This window comes from Lycium barbarum, chromosome 11, assembly GCF_019175385.1.
Source record: "Lycium barbarum isolate Lr01 chromosome 11, ASM1917538v2, whole genome shotgun sequence".
Lineage (NCBI taxonomy): Eukaryota > Viridiplantae > Streptophyta > Magnoliopsida > Solanales > Solanaceae > Lycium > Lycium barbarum.
In genome coordinates, this window is record NC_083347.1 from 13,737,002 (window position 1) to 13,764,476 (window position 27,475).

The window sequence follows — 27,475 nt, forward strand, 5'->3', positions numbered from 1 at the left end:
ATGAAAAGAAATTAGATTCTCGAACAGTAAGTGGTTACTTTATTGGTTACCCAGAGAAATCTAAAGGGTATAGGTTTTACTGTCCAAACCATAGCTCAAGAATTGTTGAAACCGGTAATGCAAGATTCATTGAAAATGGTGAAGTTAGTGGGAGTGTCTAACTACAAAGTGTGGAAATAAATGAGGTAAGGGTTAATGTTCCATTGCCCATGAATGTGCCTACTTCCACACCAATAACAAATATTGTTCTCGTTGTCGAAGAACACTTGGACAATATTGAACAACATTTGAATGAAACACTCCAAGAAGGAACTAACTCACAAATATCTGACGCAAATGAACCACAAACAGTGCCATTAAGAAAATCTCAAAGAGAAAGAAAATCGGGTATTCCAGACGATTATGTGGTTTATTTACAAGAGTCAGATTTTGACATTGGACTTAATAAAGATCCGGTTTCATTTTCACAAGCCATAGAAAGCACTGAGTCTGACAAATGGATTGATGCCATGAAAGAAGAGTTAAAATCAATGGAATACAACAAAGTCCGGGATCTCGTTGAATTGCCAGAAAATTCTAAAAGAATCGGGTGTAGATGGGTCTTCAAGACCAAGTGCGATTCAAATGGCAATATTGAATGATATAAAGCCATACTTGTTGCCAAGAGTTATACTCAGAAAGGAGGCATTGATTATAAAGAGACCTTTTCACCGGTCTCAAAGAAATACTCGTTAAGAATTATTATGGCTTTGGTGGCTCATTATGATTTAGAGTTACAACAAATGGATGTGAAACCTGCCTTTCTTAATGGAGACCTCGAGGAGGAAGTTTATATGGACCAACAACAGGGTTTCGAAATTAAAGGAAAGGTCAAATGGTGTGTAAATTAAATAAGTTAATATATGGACTTAAACAAACCTCACGACTGTTATATCCCGTGTTTTCACGCATTTGGAAAATTTGAAATATCTTGAATTTTTGAGAAATGAGGTCAAATTTGATTTTATTTGACATAGGAGTTGTGCATGAAGGAATATTAATGTGAAAGTGTCGGGGAAGGTTAAGGGCAAAATTGGAGTTTCGGAAATTAGTTTCGGAAATTGTAAAACAAGGATTTAAACCCATTGGGCCAAGAAAAGGGAAGAGAAAAATTTGGGCCCAACATTAAGGGGTGGCCGGCCAAATAGGCCCAAACACACCTTATTAATGAATAATTCTCCATGTATGAAATAAGTATATGAGTCATCTTCCTTTTTAGAAAGTTCAAGAATTGAAAAGAAGAACAAAACAAAGCAAAACAAGAGCAAAAAAAATAAAGGGTTTCGGGTTTGGCCATAGAATTTCACCCACCAAAAATCTTGCTCCTAAAATTTTTCTTTTGTGGTATTTCTACTAAGTTGAGTACCCTTTTCAACTTGGTGTAGTTGCTTTGGAGGAAGGAGCCCTTGTTTCATCAATTTGATCATATATCCAAGTGAAGAAGACTAGAGAAAAAGGTAAGGATTCATTCCTTTTTATTGTGTTATGAAGTTTTGTTTGTGTTGTAGTATGTGGGAATGAGTTGATTGTACGGAAAAATGGAAGTTTACCAAGTGGGTAGGTATATAGGCATGTGGCCGTGTATATATGTATGTGTATAATTATAATGTGTTGAATTTATATCATATTCTAGTTGTGGTTGGGGTGAAATGCATATTGGAAATGAAAGTTGAATGAATTTGATAGAAGTTGGAAAATAGTGATGTAGCCGTGGGGTGTCTTTGGTAGAATGAGAATGAATCAATTTTGTTTAACAAGTTAGTAGTGTTGATGTGATGTTTGCAAGGTATATGAAAGTAAAACGATATAAGTTTGTTATGAAATGGAATGTAGAAGTTTATGTCGTTTTAGAATGATTTTACGACATTATGAAAATGAAGTTGTTAAGTTGCAAATTATGATGAGTATTGATGAAGTTGGAAGCTAGAACCATATTATGAATATGTTTGTTAAAGATTAGAAGTTTTGAGTGAATTATGACTTTGGCGGAAAGTTGTATATTATGCATATCGTGTGTATAATTTGAGGAAACGATATGAAACGCTTCTAAACTATGTTGTGATGATCTAGTTTGATAATGAATGCGAAATCATTGAAATTGGGTTGGAAATTGAAGTTGAAATGAAGGTTGTGGCATTATGTCGGCAAGTAGAACTAGTTGTGCCATATTGTGTTTCTAATGTTTGTTGTTGGTGTTGATGTTGTTGTTTGGGTTGTTGTTGATGATTTTGAGCCGAGTTGAATTCTCGGGAGTGCTATATGTATAGGGGAAGTGCTGCCGAAATTTCGGTAGACAATTATGAGTTGAATTGAATTCGTAGCATCTATAACTTACAATTGGTAATTGTGACCATTTACAGATTTTCGACGAAACGGGGAGTGGGCTTGGATAGGCGTAAAAAAGCTCAAAAGGTATGTAAAGCTACCCCGATCCTTCTTTTGGCATGCCTAAGTGTATTAGAATCGGATTCGGGCCTCGAAAGACTTTCTGCCCATCGGAATCCGCAATTGAAAATCTCGCTTTTTCCTTCAGTAAGATTGAGCCCTTTTGGTTTGTATTCTTGAAAATCATGCAAACTTTCCCTAAACTACTTGGAAAGCTATAGAACGTCCGTAGAACCTTTGTAGGTGACCCCGTAAGCTTAACATATGTAATTCGAGCCCACCGCCTTGCTTGTCTCGAGGTGGGCCCGCTATTCCCGGTTTTGCCCTTATTGTACTCTAGTCTTACTTTCGAGCGATTTTTGAAAGAAATGTTTTGACTACCATTCTAATTACCTAACAAACATTGTTTTAAATATCCCATTAAGTCTGATAAATTGTTTTGACACTCGGAACGACTTCGGAAAGGTTATACTCTGTAATTCACTATGATATCCGAAACTCATTTATTATGATCCCTTCCGACTTCATTGGATCGGTTTGTCTCTGATATGCCTCATCGAGTCTATGGAAACATTTATGATATTTTAATTGCATTAGTCTCTCACTACTCCATTCGTGGATGCCCCAATGTTTCCCACACTGAGCCCGGGCCAGGATATGTTGTCAAGCGTGATCCTTTGCATTGTTCGTCGTGCCTCGATGTGAGGGGGCAGGTATACGCGTACATGGGTTTGTGGAGTATGCTGTGCCATGTACGCTTGTTCTGATATGATTTGCTATGGACATCTGATATGAGATATTATGTGACGGGGTTATGCCCCATTCTGATTCTTCTGTGTTGTGGCACCATCGTCGGGAGGGTGGCCACGTTCTGTCTGCCGAGTCCCTTGGCAGGGGCCGGATTTGATATGACATATGTTTCTGTATACACTCTGCATGTTTTGAAAATATGTATTTGATACTTTGGATTTTCTGCTCGCTTTCTGTACGTTCTGTACCAGTTATGATTCTGTTTCTGTAATTCAGGCTTTACATATTCAGTACATATTTCGTACTGACCCCCTTTCTTCGGGGGCTGCGTTTTCATGCCGCGCAGGTACCGACGACAGGTTTGCGGATCCGTCCGTCTAGGATATCTTTTCTGCCATTTGGAGCGCTCTTTTATTCAGAGCCATCTTTTGGTACAGTCTGTCACTTCTCTATATATGTATATTCTCGTTCATGGGTACGGCGGGGCCCTGTCCCGTCATATGATTCTGTCGGTCTGTTTAAAGGTGTGTAGACATGTTTGTGGGTTGGGGTCTTTCTGTACAGATGTGTGCTTATGTTGTGTTTGGGCGATCCCATTCGCCGCGGCGGCCGGTCCGCATATATTTAAATGTTGCTTTGTTGGCCCTGTATGGCCTTTGTTGGTATTTTCTGCGTGCAGGGTATATGGGGTAGTCCGTAAAACAAAGGAAACTCTGCCGAAATTTTTCTGGAAATTATCTAAATTTGAAATAAAGCCTTGTCGGCTTCTGCTATATACTAGAATGCGTTTGAGTGCTCAGATCGGGCACTAGTCACGGCCTACGGGGTTGGGTCGTGACAACGACAATGGTATATAAAGTTTAATGATACCATAACATCTTTTGGATTTAAGGAAAACACCGTTGATCGGTGTATATAGCAAAAGATCAGTGGCAGCAAGTTCATATTCTTAGTCTTATATGTTGACGATATTTTGCTTGCTGCTAATGATTTGGGCATATTACGTGAGACGAAAGATTTTCTCTCTAAGAATTTTGAAATGAAAGATATGGGTGAGGCATCCTATGTGATAGGGATAGAAATATTCTGTGATAGATCACAAGGACTATTAGGACTGTCTCAGAAAGGCTATATTGAAAGAGTTCTTGAGAGATTTAACATGAACAATTGTTCAGCAAGAGTTGTTCCAATTCAAAAAGGGGACAAATTTAGTCTCATGCAGTGTCCAAAAAATGATGTAGAACGAAAAGAAATGGAGTAAATTCCTTACTCTTCTATTGTTGGAAGTTTGATGTATGCTCAAACTTGCACAACATCGGATATTAGTTTTGCGGTTGGAATGCTGGGAAGATATCAGAGTAACCTGGGAATTGATCATTGGAAAACTGCAAAGAAAGTTTTGAGGTACCTGAAAGGAACGAAGGATTACATGCTCACATATAGAAGATCCAACAGTTTGGAAGTCATTGGATACTCGGATTCAGATCATGGGGGATGTGTTGACACTAGAAAGTCCACTTTTGGTTACTTGTTCCTATTAGCTGAAGGAGCAATATCGTGGAAGAGTGCTAAGCAATCCGTCATTGCTACATCCACAATGGAAGCAGAATTTGTGGCATGTTTTGAAGCCACAATTCATGCATTATGGCTGCGGAACTTTATTTCAGGACTTGGGATTGTTGACACCATTACCAAGCCGCTGAAAATTTATTGTGATAATACTGCAGCAATATTCTTCCCCAAGAACGATAAGTACTCCAAAGCTGCCAAACATATGGAATTAAAGTACCTTACTGTCAAGGATGACGTTCAGAAACAAAGGGTGTCACTTGAGTATGTTAGAACTGATCTCATAATTGCAGATCCGTTAACAAAAGGTTTACAACCAAAGACATTTAAAGAACATGCACATAGAATGGGTCTTAGTTGTACTTATGATTAATATTTACTTTATGATGTTTGACACTCTGAGCTCAATTATGTGTTTCTGATATACTTTAATGAATTTCCTGTTTCTCATAACGGTGTACACATTATTGTTTTGAGATATTACAGGATGAGTCTCAATGAGACATTATTGTGGACCATAATGTTAAATGTTTTATAACTTATGAACCTAGTATGATAATTTGTTAATGTTGTAGTATATGGAAGGGAGTATGTAGCACAAAATTATGTATAACCGCCATAACTCGCATTAGTGGTTCGTCATATTATGGTATGTATGATGGACAATATAGAAGAGATTTATTTTGTGCGCTACTAATGTTTTATGTCATTTAGTATTAGTGTTATGTGGTCATTGGGCCAAGTGGGAGAATGTTAGAATTTTATTAATTCTAATATGTGGCCCAATTAATGTAAAGCTCATAGCTAATATTTAATGAAGAATAAATCTCGTCCGTTAGATCGGTTACTTGATGGATGTACCGGATTAAGTCTCAACCCTTACAAATTGGTCCTCCCTCCACCCATTAGGATTACCACTTATTCTATATACTTTTTCCATCACTGACGGCTGTGATAATGTAAGACTAGGGCAAGGAGGTAGAAATCAGTTTATTCAATTAACGCTTCCGCTTTCGTGATAATGTCTTCCGCATCATGTATGTTTTCCGTATTATCTCCATGTAAGATTATTGTGTTCAAGATCCTGTGTGAATTAAGTTAATCTTACATTTCAATCTATAAAATCTGAGACAAGGCCTCTAAATTTATAAGAAGTGTGCAATCTAAAAGGTGCCTACCTTTTCTCATTACCCATTCACACCCAAAAATCCCGACATAATTTACTTCCACCAACTTTTGCAACCATATCATTCTTCGATGTAATTTGTTTGCATTCAACAACACTAGCTGAATTATTGATTAGAACTTTCGTGATAATGTCTTCCGCACCAGGTATGTTTTCCGTATTATCTCCATGTAAGATTATTGTGTTCAAGATCCTGTGTGAATTAAGTTAATCTTACATTTCAATCTATAAAATATGAGACAAGGCCTCTAAATTTATAAGAAGTGTGCAGTCTAATAAAAGGTGCCTACCTTTTCTCATTACCCATTCACACCCAAAAATCCAGACATAATTTACTTCCACCAACTTTTGCAACCATATCATTCTTCGATGTAATTTGTTTGCATTCAACAACACTAGCTGAATTATTGATAAGAACTTCAATGAATATCGAAATCATTCAAAACAGCCAAATATTAATCAAGACATATCTGAAAATGCAGTCCTCTATTTTTAGAAGTTATAATGACAGGACTATTTAGGTATTAGAGGAATTAATTATACCAAAAACTGTTACATACCCAGTGTGTGTAACTCTATAAGTGGGATCTGGAGTAGGGTAGGATGTATGTAGACCTTACTCTATCTTTGTGGGGTAAAGAGATTGTGTCCAATAGACCCTGGGCTCAAAAAGATGAATTAATAATAGTACTATAAAAATTGGTTTGACTTTACTGTTTGGTTTATATTTTAAATTTGCATAAATAATTCATACAACATAGAATGTTATGCATGGTATCATCAGCACCCTTTCAATTTAATTAAGCTATAAAGAATAGTTCATCTTTTTCCCTCATTTTTAGTACAAAGAACCTAACACTTGATAAAAACAATTTTCTACATTACAATCCCTGCATAGTTTCTCTATATTTATAATCCCTGCATAACTTAGTTTCTCTATATTTATAATCCCTGCATAACTTAGTTTCTTTGAGTTCCTTTGAGTTTTGGTATCCCTTGAACAGGTTGCTGAGCTTTTAGAGTCAACGAAAATGCCCAAAAAATAGACAAATAAATAATTATTCCTCAGTCCCAAATAAGTTGAGATCGACAAAATAAATTCCCACTTCTTCATATAAGTTGATTCCATATCATCATTAAAATAGAAAAGATAGATAAAGATACTAGTGGAAAAGTAAAGACCAGATTTCTTTATTTCCAGAAGAGCAGTAGAAATTCTTCTTCCTTGCTTTGATTGGATATACAAGATACAAGGAAATACAGCAAGGTTTTCTTCTTCCTTGATAGATAGAGGAAAATAACAAGTGGGGTTATTATTATGTTAGTAGCTCAGCACCACCTAGTAACAGTATAGCAGTGATACATTGGCATATATGGTGCACAATTATGCCACAGGTTCTAACACAACCAGTGCCTGCTTTTCTTCTTCTTCTTCCACTTCAACCATTTCTTCATCAATCTTTTCCTCTTCATGTTGTTTACAGTATCTGAATATTACTAGACATATGAATGCTGCCAATGATAAAAAAAAAAAAAAAAAAACACTCTTTAGTTCAATCCAAGGTAGGGTAACTTCCATTTGTTAGAAAAATGCTAATTGTATAAATGGCTTATGAATGCTGCCAAACCAAGAAAATACTTTTTAGTTCAATCCAAGGTAACAACAACCGTTTTTTAGAAGATGCTACATGGCTTAGAGAATTGGTTCAATCCAATAATGAATGAATTGGTCCACGAATTACCTGTGAAGATTCGTGTTCTGAGAGTGGTGAGGTTCCAAAATGCAGTCAATGCTGATGCAGCTATCATCTTCTTGTGAGAACAAGCACCCCAACTCTCCACCAACCGATATTTCATATAGTTGACTGTATATATCAACAAAATATGCACTTTCATTCATTAAGATGCAAAAAGTAGAAGCAATCATAATGTTTCTATCAAGCTGAAGCACTTATTTACCTTTACTAGAGATCTGATATGAATAAGAGGAATAAAGTTTTGGGGCAGTAAAACTGATGAAAAACCCTGTCAACATTGAACAAACACCAACAAAGTACTAGTTTCAATTGTTATGGGACTTATCATACTAATAATGTGTATATATTTAGGACAATTGAGTGATCTTACCAAGGGCACAGAGCCTCCATACAGTTATCAAATGGCCATACTCAGCTCCAATTATCAACACTGGCACTAACTAAAAACCACAGCCACATTTCCAATCAATTACAAGAATTCCAATTTTAACATACTTCTAGTGCTAAATTGTAAGTTCATAAACATACTTTGAGGGTCATAGCAGGTTCTCCTGAAAAAAGCTCTCTTGTTTTAGAAATTGCAAGATTTGCAGCTGGAAGTATCAATTTTCCCATTCTCAAAATGTCATCTTCAGTCAGCTGAAATTCGCGCTTTACTTCTGTACCACCATCTCTGCAATTTAATAATTCCTAAACATTCAGAACAACAGTGGGAAGAACATGCAGAAACTTAATAGTGTAAGGAATTTAAAAACTTTACCTTTGGCGAATCGAATGTGAGAAGAATGAAACAACTAAAAAAAGTAACCCCAATTGCGATACCATAGAAAAAATGCTGCAAATCAAGAATGAAACAAAAATGTCATATGGAATACTCTTCTCAATAAAAAAGAAAATGTGAGATACTGTATAGGAGAAGAAAATATACCTAAAAGTAACTCCTTTTGCAAAACAAGAAGATAAGAAACAGAGAGACCCCAAACCAAACCAAAGGCTTGATCTTGCCACATCCCTCCACATCACCAAATCACTTAAAAGTATCTCAGTTCTGTTTATTAAATCACACCCTTCTCCTTCTTTTGATTCTATTACTGAAAACACAAAAAATACCCATTAAGCACAAGAGATAAAGAATGTTAGAAAGAATATAGATTATAAAGATTTCAGACATACTTGTTGATGTACTTGAAGTAACCAAGCTAAGCTTATCCTTTTTGGATTTACCACTATTCTTTTTCTTTCTTGGTTTAACCACTTCTTCAACTAACCCCGAATCTCTATCTTCTCTCATTTCTTGCTCCAACCTTCTTCTTGATCTTCGAATATTATTGCGTGGCGAAGCACCAATGTTAGAATTTCTGCTCCTTCGCCTTCTACGAACACCATTAGGCTCAACCCCATCATCAGCAAATTGATCAAGCTTATCAGCAAGACGAGTTTTGGATCTTCGAAGAGGAGAAGGAGAAAGAAGTAAAAGCTCGCGAAGTGGGAGATTGTTGGTTGGTGACATTGCTGAAGGTGATGGAGAAGCTAGTAGTCTTGGTGAAGGGATTATTTCAAGAGAGTTTCTTGGAGTGAGGGATTCACTTTCTTCATCATATCGGCGGAGTTTTGAGAGTCTTGAAGCTGATTTTGTTCGGCTTCGAGTGGAGGATCGATGAGATGGAGAAGTTGTTGTATCCATTGTTGTTGAGATTGAGAAGTTTCAAATTTTAGAGTGTTCTCTTTGGTTCTTGACTGTTTATGGAGGAGGGTATGGACAAGAAACTTTGAATGAGATTATGTAAGGAGCAAAGAGCCGTTGGAGGAGAAATTATGTTTTTTCGGCTGTTTGAATATTTTAAGTTTTTTAACGGCGGAATTTGGGTCCATTTGGGCTTTTGTTTCTAGGTCCTAACGGTAGGATAAGGTAGGGAGGCAAGTCCGTTTTGGAACTTTTGACATTTGTGGGCTTTTTTGGTACTTTATCCTAGGGGAATTTTCACAAATGACAATACTTTGGGTTTTTTTTTTCATACATAGTTATACTTTTGCTAATTATATTTCGTAGTTAGAGTAACATGTATTCAAATTCGGCTATAATCCAATTCAATTGTATTCATTCGTAGCTACTTTTATACTGTATTCAACTTATAGTATTTAAATTCAGTTGTATTCAAACAATATAAGTGCAAAAAGATATAGGGATATTCAGTTATATTCAAATTCACTGTGTTTATTTCTATACAAAAAAAAAAATCTCCTTCGAAATACAAGCGAAAAATATATAAAGAAACACTGAATTTTACACTAAAAAAATAACGAATACACTCGAATATATTTAGATATGAGATACAAGAAAATAAGATACACTCAGATCTGAGATACAAGAAATAAAATACGCTCAGATTTGAGATATAAGAAATAAAATACAACCGCCGGGGATTTTTCCGCTGCTGGCAACGACGACAATCTGCTACAGCTATGTCGTCGCATCTGCCCCTGCTTGCCATTCTCTCCATCGTCCGGTAAGGATTCAACCAGAAACCATTTCTTTCTATATATTCAACACAAACACAAATACAAATACATCTCAAGCAACAACAATGATAAATCTCCAGCCGGCAATTCCTAAACTTTTGACTTCGGCAGTACGTCACTGGAGAATACACTCAGATCGCGTCTCCGGAGAATACGCTCAAAATCCTTCGTGGAGGGCAGTACCAAGGCTGGCGACTGTGGTGGCACATATGCGGAGTGGCGAAGATGGTGGAGGAGGAAGAGGTGAAAGCGCCGGCGGCGGTTGAAAAGGAGTGGAGGAATTGGGGAAGATGGGTTTTGAATTTTGATGCAGGGAAAGGAACCGTATGTTGCTGTATTAGTTACATTGTGTAATTGAAATGCAACATTTAGCTACCAAATGTAATTAAAGTAAAGTGTAGTTACTAAATATAAATACCTCTTATATGTTTTCCATACCACATAAATTTCCATTTATACTATTTCTCTACTTTTCCTCTGTCCCAACTAGAATGTCTTAATTTGACTTGACACAGAATTTAAAAAATAAAGGAAGCCTTTTGAAATGTGTAGACCAAAATAAATTTTAGATATTTGTGTGTGTATAAATCATTTCATGAAGTTAAATAGTTTCTAAATATAAAAATGTGCCAATTTTTTGAGACAAACTAATAAGGAAAGTAAGACAATCTTTTTGCGACGGAGAGAATATATTTTACTAACATCTTTTAGGCGTTCATTTCGTAAAGTCTGTTTATGGCATCATAGTATTCTAGTTCTCAGCAATTGATCGATCAACTACGCCTTAATCTTAAAATGAACTGGAACCAACTAAATGAATCCTCTGTGAATTCTTATTGACCTATTCAGATTCATTTCATTGAAATGTTAAAGAATTTGTCTTTAAAGCAAATTAAGGTGCCGTTTGGCCATAAAAATTATTCATTTTTTTCTGGAATTTTTTTTCACTTTTTTCACTTTTGGGCGTTTGGCCATAAATATTCCGAATACAACTTGAAGTTGTATTTTAGAATACCAAAAACTCAAAAAACTCGTATTTCAAAAAAAATTCACTTTTTTACAACTACATTTCACCAAAACTACAATTTCAAAAACTATGGCCAAACAAAACTCCAACTCCAACTTCAAAAATTCCAGAAAAAGTGAATTTGTTTTTGGTATCTATGGCCAAACGCCTACTAAAATTTCTTCTAAATGGGAGTTTTGTAAATCTAACATTTATCTTGAAATTAACATACAAGCGTCTAATAGAATGAAAAAACTGTGCTTTTGGTAAACAACTCTTAACAGCACCATGTTCATTTGAAGTGTAACATACAAGTGTGTAATAGAATAGAAAAACTCTTGTTGTTATTAGCACGTTAATTTGACAACTTAACTGCATAAAGAACCAGCACATTTGCAGTGTTAAACAGGCCTTCTGAAGTGTATCTTGCCAAGAACGGGGTTAGAAAATACTCTAATTTTGGATGAATTAAGTTCCACAACGTGATCAATAACATTGGACAGTGAATGCAGTGAAGACATTTATATATTTCACAAGCACTGATCCTCCTTTCAAGGCAGTATTACAAGCAGTAACAACCATATACGAGCTATAAAGTTGGGGATGTAGCCCAGCTTGATATTGTACGAGTATCATCTACAACAACCTAATGAAATCTCACAATACAGTACTATATTACATTTGCTTCAATAATTGACCCTGACGTTCAATGAGCAGCTTCAGATCACCACATTTCACTCGCTTATAAGATGAAATCTGCTTACTTTTTCTCAAGGGGCATGCCTTTGTAAGAAAAATAAAATAAAGGTACCAATTTTCAAATGACGGGGAGGGGATTTACAATCTGGAAAGGCATGAACATGCCTTTGATCAGAATGAGTTTATCCTGTATAGACCATTAACGAGCTATGATGGCTTAACTGCAACAGTTATTAGGAGCCAATTGTCACGTCCAGAGATGCAACTATTTTTATTTGGTTTTTGCTAGACTTGAACCAATTTGTCAAAGTTGACAAAAAAAAGGCTTATGTTTGTTTAGCATTTCTGAAACAAAAAGCTCTGATCCTGCCGAGGCCATCCTCAAGAGCTGAAATTTCCACAGCAAAAGTTACTCTTACCCAATTCTTCAATCCAAGTGCTTCCCCTGCAATGCATTCAATTTATGAACATGCACAAATCCCGCTGCCTGCAGTTCTATATCTCAATAATGTTGTAAAGTAATGCAACTTAAAAAATTACCGGGTAGAACAACTACAGATTCCTCTCTAGCAAGTCTGGTGCAGAATTCCAAATCATTGTTGATGCCCTCCAGAAGTGACATGTTTAGTTTTGCCTGATAGAAATAATCGCAATAAGACTACTCAGATTCTTTCTCCAACCAAATACTCATATTTTGACTAAGGTGTTTATAGCAATACCATAAGAAACATGGATCCTTGTGGCTTGTATGGAGTAAAGCACGGTATCTCCCTTAGACCACCATAGCAAGTGTCTGCTGCTTTTCTCAGTAGGTTTATGGTATTAGAGTAGAAATCTTCAGGTGTTTCAACAAGAATACGAATAATAGCACCCTCAAGAATGAAAAAGTACTAGGTTAGATACTTAGATTTAGTTTCATTTGGATGATAGTAATATAATCCAAATAGCAAAAAAACACTTCATGAAAAATAATGTGCATCACGAGAAACACTGCATGATAATTCAGAAATATGGAAAAAGGTATCTGTCCCTTAGACTAGTTTTCCAGGCTTTTAAGGTGATAACATTTTGCTTGGTTTAACATTTCAGTTAATGGCACACTACATCAATTGTTTTGCATGAACGTTTGTATAATATACCAGAGTGAGCGTAGGAGGTACAACACCGATGTTGAGGTAGTTCTTGATAGACTCCACAACCTGAGATCAAAAGACACAAAGTATGATGTTTAACTCTGCATATGGATGTCTGTATTTATGAATGATAAATGAACACCCTTATATGGAAGTAGAATCGCTGCTAGTGGGGCTATGTAGTTTTCGGCATGAATGAAATCTAATACTTTCTATTTTGTGATTTTGTCCCTTATTCATATATTTTTCTCACTTAAAACAAGAAAAAAAGAAAGAAAGAACAGGAATAAGGTAAAGTTCTTCCATCAGAATTCCCCCTTTGCTTTCCATTTCAAAGAGAGAAAAAGAGAGCGAACCCCATGTTTTTGAAGGATGCTATTGGGATCACAAATCACGATCCAACCAAATCGCCAACCAGGAACCATCCATCTCTTTGATATTGAGCCAATTGTCAGAACAGGTGCAATTTCTCCAAAGACACCCATTGGCACAAATGGATTACTACCAAACACTAGATGACCATAGGCTTCATCTGATATTACTAGCATTCCAAGCTTCCTTGCAGCCTCTGCAATCTGTTAATTACTCTCATTCAAGAAACCAACATTTCATGAGCAAATCTAAAAACCACATTTAACAAAATAAACACGTCTAATGCAACGATGAACCGACCTTCTTCAAATGTTCTCGCTTGTACACATTCCCACATGGGTTACCAGGGTTTATAACAACCATGGCAACAGTTCTATCATCTGCTAGGGCTTCAAGCCCATCGATGTCAGCCTCCCAATCCTGCTCAGGGAGAAGATCATAGTGCCTCATTTCGAGACGGTTATACGTAGCAAGTGCTTCATACGCTGGATACCCTGGTCTAGGAAGCAAAATATTAGCACCAGGTACAGCAAGAGCTGTAATTAGGACATCTATTGCTTGCTTTGCCCCAGCTGTGACATGAACATCATTTGGTGACAATTCGTATGGATAGTCGCGAGATAGATATTCTGCAATTGACCTGGTAAATATTTGAAACATCAACATTACTCGACTCCTTTCTTGCCCTTCCGGAGTACAATTACATTTTGAAAAGATTTTAAGTTATAACTAACCGTGTAACACAGTCAGGTCATAAATATCAGCATTACTAATCATTAGTAACCAGGTTAAAATGATTTCTAACTTGCTATTACAGGTTGTGCATATACCTCAATTCCTTTTAATAACAAACCCAGTGTAATCCACAAGTGGATTGGGGGGAGGGTAGGATGTACGTAGACCGTACCCCTACCTTTGTGAGGTAGAGAGGTTGTTTCCGATAGGCCCTCGGCTCAAACTCAATCCCTTTTAAAAGGCGTGTAATTAATACTGTGGTGCAGTTTCCTTATCCTACAACCTAAAATGATAGTCTAATACTCCCTCCATCTCATTTTAGTTGTCGCTTTAGCTCATTTCAAGTCCATTAAGAAAAACAATAAATACAAGGCATAATTTTCTAAGTTATCCCTATTTACTAGACGATTTTTGAATTAAGCAATATTAAAAAGAACTACTTCTTTAATATTAAAGGTATAGTTTGTAAATATTTGCCAACTTTAGTCTTGAATTCCTAAGCTGGCAGTTATTTTGGGACGACTTTTTGAACTAAAACGGCAGTTAAATGTGACAGAGGGAGTATCGATTAACAACGTCAATTATACTAGTCAAGGCCAATCCCATATTTTCGGTCAAGCCTATGTCAAAGTAAACGAAAGTCAATACAAAGTCAACTCCCAGTAAAAATAGTCAAACCCCGAAACAAGATATACAAGCTGATCCCCCATAAGCATACAATCCCAATTCTATAATCAAGTACTCCTTCCATCCCAATTTATACCACACTTTTTCCTTTTTCTGTGCCAATATAACTCTAAATATCTCATTTGACCTAGTTTCTCAATCAATTAGGAAACTATTCTTGACATCTATTCAAAAAAAGGGCAAAGGCTCAAACATGCCCCTGAACTATACGAAATTGCACATATTTGTCCGTCGTTAAAAGGTTGGTGCAAAGATGTCCCTAACGTTTTTTTTTTTGCTATATATGCCCTTGAGTCAACGGAAAATATTGGAGGGCATATTTGTTCAGTTTCGCATAGTATAGGGGCATATTTGATCCATTGAAATTCGTGAATATTATGGCACAAATAGTTCTCAGATTTATTTGTAGTGCACTTTATGCTAGCCAATGATTTATTGCAACTGCATTTTGAAACTACACACTTATCGTACAACCCCTCACTTTTCTCTCTTATTCTTTCACTTGTTTATGAAATGTCGGAAGCTTCGAGTTCTTTAAATAGTTGTGGAAGGGTTTGTGGATATGGAGCTGTGGAAGGGTTTGTGGACATGGAGTTACTGCACTCCATCTCACTTATGGACTTCAAATAATTCTACTAAATTTCGATTATGCGTGAAATTCGCGAAAGGGCCAAACCACATTGAATGTTATGTAAGAAATCGTATAAATGCTTAAAATGTGATACTCTTTCTATTATTATTATTATCACAAATTTTAGCACTGCGGGAGACATTTTTTCATGTGTCATAAGTCTAATGTAAGTTATCTCCTATTTTATGTTTATGTTTTATTGCGGCAATTGTTGCATCCATTATCGTGTAGATATTGGAACTGAGAAGACGAAAAATATCCAGATCATCAACAAATTGAAAAATAAAAATGGTATTATCATTAGTAAAAAAAATCTTTTGAAAAGGGGAAATGGTGCTCTTGTTTGTAAAAACAGTCTTTAAAAGATGGTTGTAATTGCATCTGCTCTTTTAGTTGTATAATTTTGATGTAATGCAATGGTGGATAGATTGTAATTACAAATATTTTTTTATGTTTTGGAATGCAATGATATTTTGTGCCATAATATTCACAAATTTCAATGGATCAAATATGCCCCTATACTATGCGAAACAAATATGCCCTCCAATATTTTCCGTTAACTCAAGGGCATATATAGCCAAAAAAAACGTTAGGCATCTTTACACCAACCTTTTAACGATGGGAAAATATGTGCAATTTCGTATAGTTCAGGGACATATTTGAGCCTTTGCCGTTCAAAAAAATCAGGACTTTAATTTAAACAAACCCCCCAAAGGAAAAAGACTTCAAAAAAAAAATCACAGAAGAAATAAATACGAGAAAGAGTTAAGAATTACCTAGAGGCGAAAAAAAAAAAAATTACCTAGAGGCTTGAAGAAGATCAGATTTTTGGGGATAGCCATTGTATTTACCAGATTGAAGTGAATCAATTAGAGCATCCTCTGATACTTTAGTTGTTCTAAAATTAGGGAATCCACTAGGATCGCCATGGCTAAGTGGGATTACATTTCTTGTATCATTTTTGTTGATGTTTTCATTTAAGGTGTTTAGATAGCTTCTTATTGTGCAAGCTGATGCTTTCTTTGCTTCTTCTTTTCCTTGAAAATTCCATCTTGATTTTGTTGAGCAAATTTCCATTTCCACTTTACTACTTTGTAGTATGATTTTGAGCTGAAGATAATTGTGACTGGCTTTTGAGAGTCTTTCTTTCGACTAAATCTGACTAAAGTCAACGACTATGTCCTAACTACTGAACTGAATGTAAGTCACTGTTAGGACCGTTTGCCATGCAATTTGTACCACAAAATTGAAATTTGAGAAAAGACATGATTTAATCCCTAAATTTGGCATGAAAATTCAGTTTAGAAATTAAACTTAACTTTTATTTATTTATCCCCTTAACAACTTACGTTTTAATTATTTTTCACCCCAAATGCTGACGTGGCAAAAGAAACAAAAAAATAATAATTAAGAGAGTGAAAAAACAAAAAAAATGAACCCGCTTATATATATATATATATATATATATATATATATATATATATATATATAAATTAAAAAATAAAATAAATGTTATACAATTAAAAAATAAAATAAAAATAAAAATCATTTTCTTTACGATCCCCCTCCCACTCCACAACCCCATCCATCATCTTCTTCCCACTCAACAGCCTCGCCCCCCCCCCCCCCCGGTTCCCGTCGCCACAACCCCGCCCCCAGTTGCTTGTTCTTCTTCTTCTTCACAAATCCCTCTTTCTCTTTGTATTCTCATCATTCTTTTCTTTTCATTTTCACCATTTTTTGATTTTTTGATTTTGATTTTTATTTTCTTTCAAAAATAAAATTATGGAAGAAATGAGTTTGCTAATAAAAATACTAATAATGGCCAACAATAACAATCAAAATAATTAATTTGGATGAATTTAAGTGTAAATGGAATTAATTTAAGAAGGAGTTGAATGAAATTTGTTGGGAGAGATGATGGTGGTTGTGGATGTGAGTTTTTTTTTTTTTTTTTTTTTTTTGCAAAATTATGGTGATTAGCAGCACTAGTCCTTCGACACCACATTGACAACATCAAGGATGATAAAGTCTCTTTCTTTTTTACACTCAAAATATATAAGCAAGAGGACACTGAACTGTTTCCCTATGGTACTTCATTTCCTGTTGTTGACCACCTACTCACAGCTTATAAATTTCCACGTCACATCTACAAATGCAGCTCCAACTGAGAACAGAGGCTAAGCGTAGTCACCGTAATCAAATAGGCAATGACGATGCTGTCAGTTTTTACCCTCTCGAGAAAATTTGTCAATACTTCCTTTATTGCAGTGCACAGTGATAAGATACAATTTGCTGCTGTTTTTCATCCAGTCTTGGAAGTTTAAGGGCATTTCGTCCAAATTAATGATGGCCAATAATAACAATCAAAACAATTAATTTGGACGAATTTGAGTATAAGTGGGACTAATTTGAGAAGGAATTTGATGAAATTTGGTGGGGAGATGATGGTGGTGGTGGTGGGTGTGGGTTAAAGATGATGGTGATGATTTTTTTTTTGAAGGGCAGTTCGTCCAATTTGGACTGATAATAATAATGATTTTTTTTGCGGTGGTGGCGGCAGGGGCGGCGGTGGCGGTAGCAGCGGCGTAGTGGTCGATAAAAGTAGGGTGAGGATGAGGAGAAAGGAGAAGAAAGAGAAAGAGAAAAAATAATAAAAGAAAAATAAAAAATGAAGTGTTGGTAATTTTGACATGGCAATGATGTGATAACGACGTGGCAATGATGTGGCATTGACGTGATAATGACGTGACGCGAGTGTAATACACCTCACATTGTGAGAGTGGTATTATTTTTTTAGGGTGGAAAATAATTGAAATGAAAGTTGTTAAGGGGGTATATAAATACAACTTAAATTTAATTGCTAAAGTGAGTTTTCGTGTCAAGTTTAGGGGTTAAAATATGTCTTTTCTCTTGAAATTTTGATCTGCAACCAGTGTTTGTAAAATCATATGTGTTTAAAAGTTTGTGAATAATACTCACTTTGTTTCAATTTATGTGAAACTATTATTATTTAGGAGTCTACGAGCTGGTTCTTTGTCCACTTTTTTGCTTAGAGTTTTTCTAATTATTTGAATTATAAATTATCATAACTTATACTCCCTCCGTTTAAAAAAGATTGTCCTCTTTTGATTTGACACAAAGTTTAAGAAATAAAAGAAGATTTTTGAAATGTGTGGTCTAAAACAAGCATTAGATATTTGTGTGGCTATAAATAATCTCATAAAGTTAAATTATTTCTAAATATAGAAAGGAAATAGTCTTTTTGGAACAGACTAAAAAGAAAAGGAGACAATCTTTTTGGGACAAAGGGAGTAGTATTTTTCATGTAGTTTTTAAATATATAAATTTTATTTTTATAAACTTAAAAAATTCATGTCAAAATTTACGGTCAAAGTTATAAAGTTTAACCTCCGTATTCAAAAAAGGTTCACATAAATTGAAACGGAGAGAGTAAGTAATTGCAATCATTTATTTTATAAAAGGATTATGAAAATATGTAATTTGTTTGTCTATGAACTATCATTTGCTCATTTGCTAAGAATTAGGAAAATTCTGATAATTTTCACAAATTGTGAGATCTTCATGTTGACTAGAAATAATAAAACTTTTGAAATCTAAATTGTTTGTCCTAATAAAATTTGAATTCTAAAATCTAATTTCAAATCTATATATTATCAAATTATGATTTAAAATCATATCCAACCGTCTAGTTTTGTGCGTTCTTCACTTTGATAACCCAAATGCCCAATAAACTGGCATAAATCAGAAACATAATTTTACCAACTTCTTTTTAGGCCAAAATTCTCATGCACTTGGTGTTTAATACTAAAAGGATATTTGGCTAAGCTTAAAAGATGATTGAATCAGTTTATAAATAATTTGTGATTTATATTACGTTGTTAATATTAAAAATGCTTATAAATCAAATTCAATCAAAAGTCATAAGTTAGTCATATCTAACTTAGGATTTTACCTCTTAAACAATTTTAAGGACATTTAAGTTATTTTAATATAAAAAATGTATGTTAGTGCGTTTTTATCAAACCCACTAATTATTTAGTAATAATTTAGCAATTCTATCCACACACTTAACTGTTTACTTTTGTTTTAGCTTCAACACCATAATTAGATGATAAACCTCCTCAGTGAAAATTCTACATATCCGCTGCTACTGCTCATATGTCCAATTGAATTACTTGGCAAATTACGAAATAAGATCAGCATAACCCACCACATTGGACAATGACGTCTGCACATTTCACAAACACTTTGTTTCTAGCTTAGCTAGTTAAAGGTTTATCTTACAAACAGATGCACTAGTAATGGTGCATTATGGATATTCTGTAGCAGGAGTTTGGAAGATATTCCCCAGAATGATATCGTCTATGATAATCTGGAAATGGATACCATTTCAAATAACATATTACATTCCTCTCATGACTCGAGGAAATTGTTGAAAACTTAGCCAACTTATCTATGAGCTATGGTACGTACACCAAACGAGATCCAACGACTAGTTGAAGATCACATTTGCCAATCCATAATGCAGAGATATCAAGGTCGTTTCTCGGACAGGAGCTTATTGTTTCTTGGCATGCCTTTGATAGAATGCATTTAGTCTATTGAAGCCATCTTCCAGAGATGATGGCTCACATGCAAAGGTTATCCTGAGCCAATTCTTGAGTCCCACAGCAATACCTGCACAAGGCTTTATTGTCAGATACCTATACAACATAGCATCCCACAAGCTTTTATGCATGCAGACAGGGGCGGAGCCAGCCCTTCGGATGTGGGTTCGGCCGAACCCAGTAACTTTTGTCCGAACCATATATTTGTATTAAAAATTTTGTCAAATATGTACAAATTGTTAATTAAGAACCCAATAACTTTAAAAAATTAGAACTCCGAACCCACAAACTTCGGATCCTGGCTCCGCCTCTGCATGCAGAACACACAAACTTCATATTGATATACTAGCTCTTTCGAGTGACAGTCTAGTTTCGTGCATCATCATCAAACAACAATGCAAACGATACATAAATCAAATTCATATAACAAAGTTACACCCATGGAGTCCCAATAAAATTTGACAATTGCCTGCCATCATCATCAGCTGCCAATGATACCCCAACATTTATGTTCCTCAGTTTTTATGGGTTAAACTGAACTAAATATCTCAAAAGAAGTGATCACTAGCTAGCATGGCAGATTTAACGACTAAAAGCGTATGAGAAACATTTCAAGGCTTAAAAAAAAGGACTTTGAAAAGATAGTTCTCCAAGAAAGAGACATTTGTTTGAGTGAGAAAACCTGTGTTTTTTATAGAGTTTGATCAGCTTCATAAGACATTTGTTTTCTTTTACCTGGTAAAATTATCAAAGATTCTTCCTTAGCAAGCTTGAGACAGAAGTCCAGGTCATCTTCTATGTCTTCTAGAAGGTTCAAATGAAGTTTGACCTGCAAGGGAGAAAGACCTCCATTAGACTATTGATTAAATCTTCTAATCTCAAGCTAATGGCTAATTAAGCTTCTATTTTTATTTTACCATCACGAACATGGATCCTTCAGGTTTACTTGGGCATGTGATGCAAGGAATATACTTGATTCTGTCGTAAACAATATCTGCATCTTCTCTTAACATATTTACTACTTTAGAGAAGAAATCATCTTTTGTTTTCTCAAGGATTTGAGGAATTGCCCCCTGTCAAAGTAAGAACAAAAAGAAAACAGATACCTCAGTAAGAGATGTGGAAAATTACACCTATACTACTAAATTCTTGACTAACAATTCCATTATCTTATAAAAATAAGAACGTAGAATCTGTTTAATAATACACAGAGCTGTTAGACCAAAACAAATTTCACTCCTTTAGCAACTCCATTTCATATTTCAGGGGGGACAATACCACCAAATCTGTGGCGTAAAGGAATTACTGGTACTAATTTTTTTATACAACGCAAGCAGAAGAGAACATTATAAAGAGCAAACCTGAACAAAGGTTGCGGGGTCAGAAGATATATTGAGATACCCAATGATGGAATCTATGACCTGCAAATAAGAAAAGCATAATGTGACAACGTGTGGACATTGTTTTGTGATAAAATATTTGTCTTCCTTTCACAAGAAAGCTAGTCAGCCTCCATCTAAGATCGATATATACGTATATAGCCCCTATAATATACTTCTACATTTCTTTAATGTACCCTAATCCAATTTTAATGCACTAATAACCTGACACAGATTACACTATTTCTCAGTCCTCCTTTCAGCAGCACCAGTGTTTTAGATACTAAAAGGAAATTCATCAAAATATCTTTAGCTTCCCCTTGTATTCCATTCCTGTTCCTCCTCCAAGCAACTGCATCCCATTATCTCAACTCCCAACCCATGACAGATGCCATTCACTCAACACATTGCTTTAACAAAAGCACAACACACTCGAGTAAAAGTCCTGGAACATTCACCACGAAGTGAAGTGCATCAACTTTTATGTTTGATTAATGTGTTTCTCTCTATTATGTAAATTCTATGTCATTCTGTTTGACTTCTAGTATAAGAGAATCAAACGTCGGTCTGATTGGTTTTTCTTTTCATGAAAAAACTATTGCAAAAGGCACACCAAATTACAATAGGAAAGAGCTTAGGGGATAAATAGCAGTTCATGGGGCTAAGTGCACTTCAACACCTAAATTGGCATTTAAGTGAAAGCTACATTACTTTCTCCAGAAAAATAAACATATAAAGCAGTAGAGAATGACCATCTTTAAAAAGAAAGTACCCCGTGTTCTTTTAGTATGCCGTTTGGATCATTTGTAACAAGCCAACCAAGTCGCCAACCAGGGACAATCCACCTCTTTGATATGGATCCGAGTGTAATAACGGGGGCAATTGATCCAAAGATTCCCATAGGCACAAATGGTTTACTTCCAAAAGCGAGATGAGCATAAACTTCATCAGCAATAACTAAAATTCCAAGCTTTCTTGCCATCTCTGCCACCTGAGAGAAATTAAAGCACCTCTTTATATTCATAATGACTTAGAATGTCAACATATTACCACAAAAAAAAAAAGGAAGTACATGTATGACATACCTTCTTCAAGTGTTGTTCTGTGTAGACATTGCCACAAGGATTCCCAGGATTAATAATGACCATAGCCACAGTATTTTCATCTGCCAAAGACTCGACTGCGTTAAAGTCCACCTCCCACTCCTTCTCTGGGAGAAGATTAAAGTGACGCATTTCGATATTGCTAAATCCAGCCCACGCTTCATAATAAGGGAATCCAGGAGTTGGAAGTAGAATATTTGCGTTTGGGCGTGCAAGAGCATTCAAAAGTACTTCAATTGCTTGATTACATCCAATTGTCAAGTAAATATCATCAGGGGACAACTTGTACGGGAGATATTGAGAAAGGTATTCTGCTACAGCCCTTTTCAGAGAACAAAATTAAATTAATTAATTCTGAATTTGAAGAACGTGAATGACATCTCCAAGAATCAATCAGGCATATTCCCTTTTGAAATAGCTCCATAATTGCTTCATATTCTTGTATCCCATAAATGTAGATCAGGGGCGGAGCCAGCCCTTCGGATGTGGGTTCGGCCGAACCCAGTAACTTTTGTCCGAACCATATATTTGTATTAAAAATTTTGTCAAATATGTACAAATTGTTAATTAAGAACCCAATAACTTTAAAAAATTAGAACTCGAACCCACAAACTTCGGATCCTGGCTCCGCCTCTGATGTAGATCACAATGAGATGCAGTTAAGATCAATATTCACAACTGAGAAAGAGGGTGCAGGAACCATATGACAAACAAAAGTGAAAGGTATCTCAAAAATAAGCAGGTACATAACAAGAACCAATCAAAGAAATAAGATAATAGAAAACTTACGAACAACATAGGATAAATCATACACATTAACCGTACGGTTCTTTTAATCAAGACACATTAACCGTACAGCATTAACAAAAACGCACCTAACAAGTAGTACTACAAAGAGAAGTTACCCTCAACTATTGGAACAAAATTAGCTTTAGACAGGATAATCTAACCTCGCACTACACTTAAATGTGATACATATGCCGGGGGGGAAAAAAAAGCAAAGAGTACCCATGCAAGATATTCTACAATTAAACAGATTAATGGAAGAATGCACTGTGTAAGACATGTAACCAAACACTTTGAAATGAGAAACACTACAGGCCCGTTTGGACGTGCAATTTTTTTTTTTTTGTTTTTTTTTTTTTTGCTCTTTCATCTTTTTTTCCATAAAACTACATTTGGTTATACATTGTAGTCAATTCTTCACTCTAGCTTGAAGTTGAGTTTTTCAAGTTTCAAACTGATTTTAACAATTTTTTCAAGCTAAAAAAGAATTCCCTCACAGTACTTGAATATTTCTTCAAGTGAGATGCATGTCCAAATATAACTCCATTTTCCAATACTCCTTTTCAACTTAACTTCAAATATACTGTTTTTATTCAAATATCACCAAATTCATATCAAGGATCTCAGATTCAACACTTTAAAAGACGAAATGTGACAATAGATTGACACTGATTGAGTAAGCAATGCCAGTAGATGGTACCTTCTAGCAGGAATGATGCCAACGGTGGATGAATAACCGTTGAATTTAGCAAAAAGTATCACATAAGTTCAGACGGAAGGATTACCTTCTAGCAAGAAGGATGCCGGTGGTGGATGTAAATTTTTTAAAGTGTTAAATATTATGACTTATAGTACTTTTTATGTAGTTTCTAAATATGTAAATTATTTTTCGAAAAACTTATATGTCCGAATTCCCGGTCAAAATAAAGAAATTTGACTATCAAAACCAAACTGTCTCACATAAATTGGCACAGCGGGAGTACATTTTTCAAATTTCGCATTTTTTATGTCCAAACACCCACTTAGAACTCCACGGTCTCCTATCCAAACACTTCACTAGACGAATTGAGTAAAATTTTGAGTACGAAATGCCAGTAAATGGTACCTTCTAGCAAGAAGGATAAAGTGTATAGCTTTTGTATATTCGGCCTACTGCGGTTATTAAGTTTGGCCGAATGGACATAAACAAAAGAATCTCATTAACAAATTCATTTTTAAATGTTGATCAAGATTCACATAGATATGAATCTCGAGAAGCAAAAGTATCACATAAATTGGGACGTAATGAGTACCTTCTAGCAGCAAGAATAATATACATATCAGTGTATAGTTTTTGTATATTTAGCCTATTGCGGTTATTAAGTTTGGCCGAAGGGACATAAACAAAAGAATCCCATTAAAGAAATTCATTTCTAAATGTTGCTCATAATTCACATAAAAGAATCTTGAGAAGCAAAATATATCACATAAATTGGGACGTAATGAGTACCTTCTAGCAGGAAGGATAATATACGTATCAGTGTATAGTTTTTGTATATTTGGCCTACTGCAGTAATAAGGGACATAAACAACAAACGAATCCCATTAAAAAATTCATTTAAAATGTTGACCAAGATTCATTAAAAAATTCATTTAAAATGTTGACCAAGATTCACATAGATATGAATCTCCAGAAGCAAAAAGTATCACATAAAATAATATATGTATCAGTGTAGAGTTTTTGTATATTTGGCCTACTGCGGTTATTAAGTTTGGCTGAAGGGACATATTAAAAAAATCATTTTTAAATGTTGGTCAAGATTCACATAGATATGAATCTCGAGAAGCAAAAATTATCACATAAATAGGGAGATAACGAGTACCTTCTAGCAGGAAGAATACCAACGGTGGACGAATAACCGTTAAATTTAGCAGACCGAACTGCATTAGAAACAGCATCTTCAGCTACGGGAGTTGTCCGAAAACAAGGGAAAGCAGACGGGTCGCCGTGTCCGAGAGGGATAACGGGTCGGGTATCATTCGGGTCAAGACAAGACATCAACTTGTTAAGTACACTTCTTACTGTCAGATCAGATACACTCGCCAATTTTTCGTTCTCTTTGAAATTCCATTTACTTGTTGTTGTAGTAGTATCGTTCTCCATGTTTGATGCTATTTACTTTTATCTGATTATGAATATCAGCAGATATGGAGGAAATTGGAGAGATGGATATCTAGTCTAGTGCAAAGATACTACAACATATAAAGCCAAACTATAGGAACGAAAAAACAAATATACAAAAGAGGTGGCAAAATGACCCTACACAGTTTTGCTTTGTCATAATCAGGTACAGTTTTCTACATTTTTATTTATTTATTTATAACGTTTAATGTAATTTTTTCCATTGAAAAATATTCAATGGCCATTCTTATATATTGTGATTGAATTAGTGAGAAAAGAAAAATTAGTAGTAGTATTTTTACACGGGAAAATAGAAAGTTATCAGCGTTTTAATGAGAACCTGTTTTCCGCAATACATTTTTTCAATGAGTTGATTCGGTGTGAATAAGGTGGAAAATTATGTTTAGTAATACAAATTTCTCACTGAATATCAGTGAAGACCTCTGTTTCTAGTAGTGTCTGGGAGTGTACTTTTTATTACTCCTATTTTCTATCTATTCAAATGGTATAGATTAGTGTTACGGTTTTTAAAATTTGACAACATTTTCTTGTACTTATAATAAAAAATAAAAACAAATCTGAAATTTATATTAAAATTTATTAAAAATTTGATAGAAATCAAAAGTGTTCAATTTGGCCAACACAAAAAAGCTAAAACTGCTCAAAATTATTTTAAATCCATGCTTGATGCTCTCCACTTCTAATTTCCTCTTTGATAATGAACTTCAGCATATATGGATTTCTACTGTTAACATATTTGCAAACATATAAAGCCAAGCTGTACAAAAGAATAGAAAAGAGGTGGGAAAATGACACAAAAACAAAAAAATCTGGTTTAAAATAGTGCCTCAAAAATATACCACTACGTTTTGCTTCTTCAAATTTATCAAAAAATATTATTTTCTTTTATTAATATTTAACAAACTCTAATCACCAGCTATAAGGAAACTTATGAAAAGGTGTAATTTTTATTATTTTGAACTCCACGGTCTCATATCCAAACACTTCACAAGACGAAAATTGAGTAAAATTTTGAGTACGAAATGCCAGTAATGGTACCTTCTAGCAGGAAGGATAATATATGTATCAGTGTATAGTTTTTGTATATTTAGCCTACTGCAATAGTTAAGTTTGGCCGAAGGGACATAAACAAAAGAATCCCATTAAAATATACATTTCTAAATGTTGATATATGAATCTCCAGAAGCATAAATTGTCACATAAATTGGGACGTAACGAGTACCTTCTAGCAGGAATAACATACATATCAGTGTATAGTTTTATATATTTGGCCTCCGGCAGCAATTAAGTTCGGCCGAAGAGACATAAACAAAAGAATCCCATTAAAAAAATCAATTTCTAAATGTTGATCCAGAAGCAAAAAGTATCACATAAAATAACATCAGTGTAGAGTTTTTGTATATTTTGGCCGCAACGACATAAACAAAAGAATCCCATTAAAAAATTTAGTTTTAAATGTTGGTCAAAATTCATAATCACGAGAAGTAAAAAGTATCACATAAATTGAGACGTAACGAGTACCTTCTAGCAGGAAGAATACCAACGGCGGACGAATAACCGTTAAATTTAGCAGACCGAACTGCATCAGAAACAACATCTTCAGCTACGGGAGTTGTCCGAAAATAAGGGAAAGCAGACGGGTCGCCGTGTCCAAGAGGGATAACGGCTCGGGTATCATTCGGGTCAAGATAAGACATCAACTTGTTAAGTACACTTCTTACTGTCAGATCAAATACACTCGCCAATTTTTCGTTCTCTTTGAAATTCCATATACTTGTCGTTGTAGTATCGTTCTCCATGTTTGATGCTATTTACTTTTATCTGATTATGAATATCAGCAGATATGAAGGAAATTGGAGAGATGGATATCTAGTCTAGTGCAAAGATACTACAAACATAGAAAGCCAAACTATAGGAACGAAAAA

General features: G+C 35.0%; 4 protein-coding genes across 5 annotated transcripts; 1 reads left to right on the forward strand and 3 right to left on the reverse strand.

Moving 5' to 3' along the window:
• The first annotated feature begins 4,465 nt into the window (after nucleotides 1-4,465).
• Nucleotides 4,466-5,116, forward strand: LOC132619452 (secreted RxLR effector protein 161-like). The gene has a single exon (XM_060334356.1). It carries the CDS (start codon nucleotides 4,466-4,468, stop codon nucleotides 5,114-5,116), a length of 651 nt encoding a protein of 216 aa, XP_060190339.1.
• A 1,982-nt stretch (nucleotides 5,117-7,098) lies between these two features.
• LOC132619070 (reticulon-like protein B17) lies at nucleotides 7,099-9,515 on the reverse strand. 2 transcript variants are annotated; one of them, XM_060334042.1, is made up of 8 exons: nucleotides 8,860-9,515; nucleotides 8,615-8,771; nucleotides 8,447-8,521; nucleotides 8,215-8,359; nucleotides 8,057-8,126; nucleotides 7,889-7,954; nucleotides 7,672-7,794; nucleotides 7,099-7,441 (listed from the first exon to the last, which is right to left on the reverse strand). In XM_060334042.1, exons 1-8 carry the CDS (start codon nucleotides 9,368-9,370, stop codon nucleotides 7,314-7,316), a joined length of 1,275 nt encoding a protein of 424 aa, XP_060190025.1. In that variant the 5' UTR covers nucleotides 9,371-9,515; the 3' UTR covers nucleotides 7,099-7,313. The 2 variants fall into 2 exon arrangements, with proteins under 2 accessions (XP_060190025.1, XP_060190024.1); XM_060334041.1 differs by having other exon boundaries at nucleotides 8,615-8,777; nucleotides 8,860-9,513.
• Nucleotides 9,516-11,719: 2,204 nt separating this feature from the next.
• LOC132618985 (tyrosine aminotransferase-like) lies at nucleotides 11,720-16,725 on the reverse strand. Its single transcript, XM_060333970.1, has 7 exons — nucleotides 16,272-16,725; nucleotides 13,717-14,056; nucleotides 13,401-13,619; nucleotides 13,051-13,110; nucleotides 12,631-12,783; nucleotides 12,452-12,545; nucleotides 11,720-12,356 (listed from the first exon to the last, which is right to left on the reverse strand). The coding sequence occupies exons 1-7, from the start codon at nucleotides 16,544-16,546 to the stop codon at nucleotides 12,238-12,240; spliced, it is 1,260 nt and encodes a 419-aa protein (XP_060189953.1). The 5' UTR covers nucleotides 16,547-16,725; the 3' UTR covers nucleotides 11,720-12,237.
• Nucleotides 16,726-19,707: 2,982 nt separating this feature from the next.
• LOC132618165 (tyrosine aminotransferase-like) lies at nucleotides 19,708-25,608 on the reverse strand. The gene is made up of 7 exons (XM_060333226.1): nucleotides 25,231-25,608; nucleotides 22,565-22,904; nucleotides 22,252-22,470; nucleotides 21,462-21,521; nucleotides 21,018-21,173; nucleotides 20,836-20,929; nucleotides 19,708-20,170 (listed from the first exon to the last, which is right to left on the reverse strand). The coding sequence occupies exons 1-7, from the start codon at nucleotides 25,509-25,511 to the stop codon at nucleotides 20,052-20,054; spliced, it is 1,269 nt and encodes a 422-aa protein (XP_060189209.1). The 5' UTR covers nucleotides 25,512-25,608; the 3' UTR covers nucleotides 19,708-20,051.
• Between the last annotated feature and the right edge of the window lie 1,867 nt (nucleotides 25,609-27,475).

Excerpts from the sequence above, each read along its gene's own strand:
- LOC132619070 (XM_060334041.1), bottom strand. The coding sequence starts at position 9,370 with ATGGATACAACAACTTCTCCATCTCATCGATCCTCCACTCGAAGCCGA. Across the intron at positions 7,955-8,056 it reads ATGGAGGCTCTGTGCCCTTG|GGTTTTTCATCAGTTTTACT; the intron begins GTAAGATCACTC and ends CAATGTTGACAG. Across the intron at positions 7,795-7,888 it reads ATATCAGATCTCTAGTAAAG|TCAACTATATGAAATATCGG; the intron begins GTAAATAAGTGC and ends TGATATATACAG.
- LOC132618985 (XM_060333970.1), bottom strand. The coding sequence starts at position 16,546 with ATGGAAATTTGCTCAACAAAATCAAGATGGAATTTTCAAGGAAAAGAA. Across the intron at positions 13,111-13,400 it reads GCATCCTTCAAAAACATGGG|GTTGTGGAGTCTATCAAGAA; the intron begins GTTCGCTCTCTT and ends TTTTGATCTCAG. Across the intron at positions 12,357-12,451 it reads ATCTGTAGTTGTTCTACCCG|GGGAAGCACTTGGATTGAAG; the intron begins GTAATTTTTTAA and ends AATGCATTGCAG.
- LOC132619452 (XM_060334356.1), top strand. The coding sequence starts at position 4,466 with ATGTATGCTCAAACTTGCACAACATCGGATATTAGTTTTGCGGTTGGA.
- LOC132618165 (XM_060333226.1), bottom strand. The coding sequence starts at position 25,511 with ATGGAGAACGATACTACTACAACAACAAGTAAATGGAATTTCAAAGAG. Across the intron at positions 21,174-21,461 it reads ACCCCGCAACCTTTGTTCAG|GGGGCAATTCCTCAAATCCT; the intron begins GTTTGCTCTTTA and ends TTACTTTGACAG. Across the intron at positions 20,171-20,835 it reads ATCTTTGATAATTTTACCAG|GTATTGCTGTGGGACTCAAG; the intron begins GTAAAAGAAAAC and ends AGCCTTGTGCAG.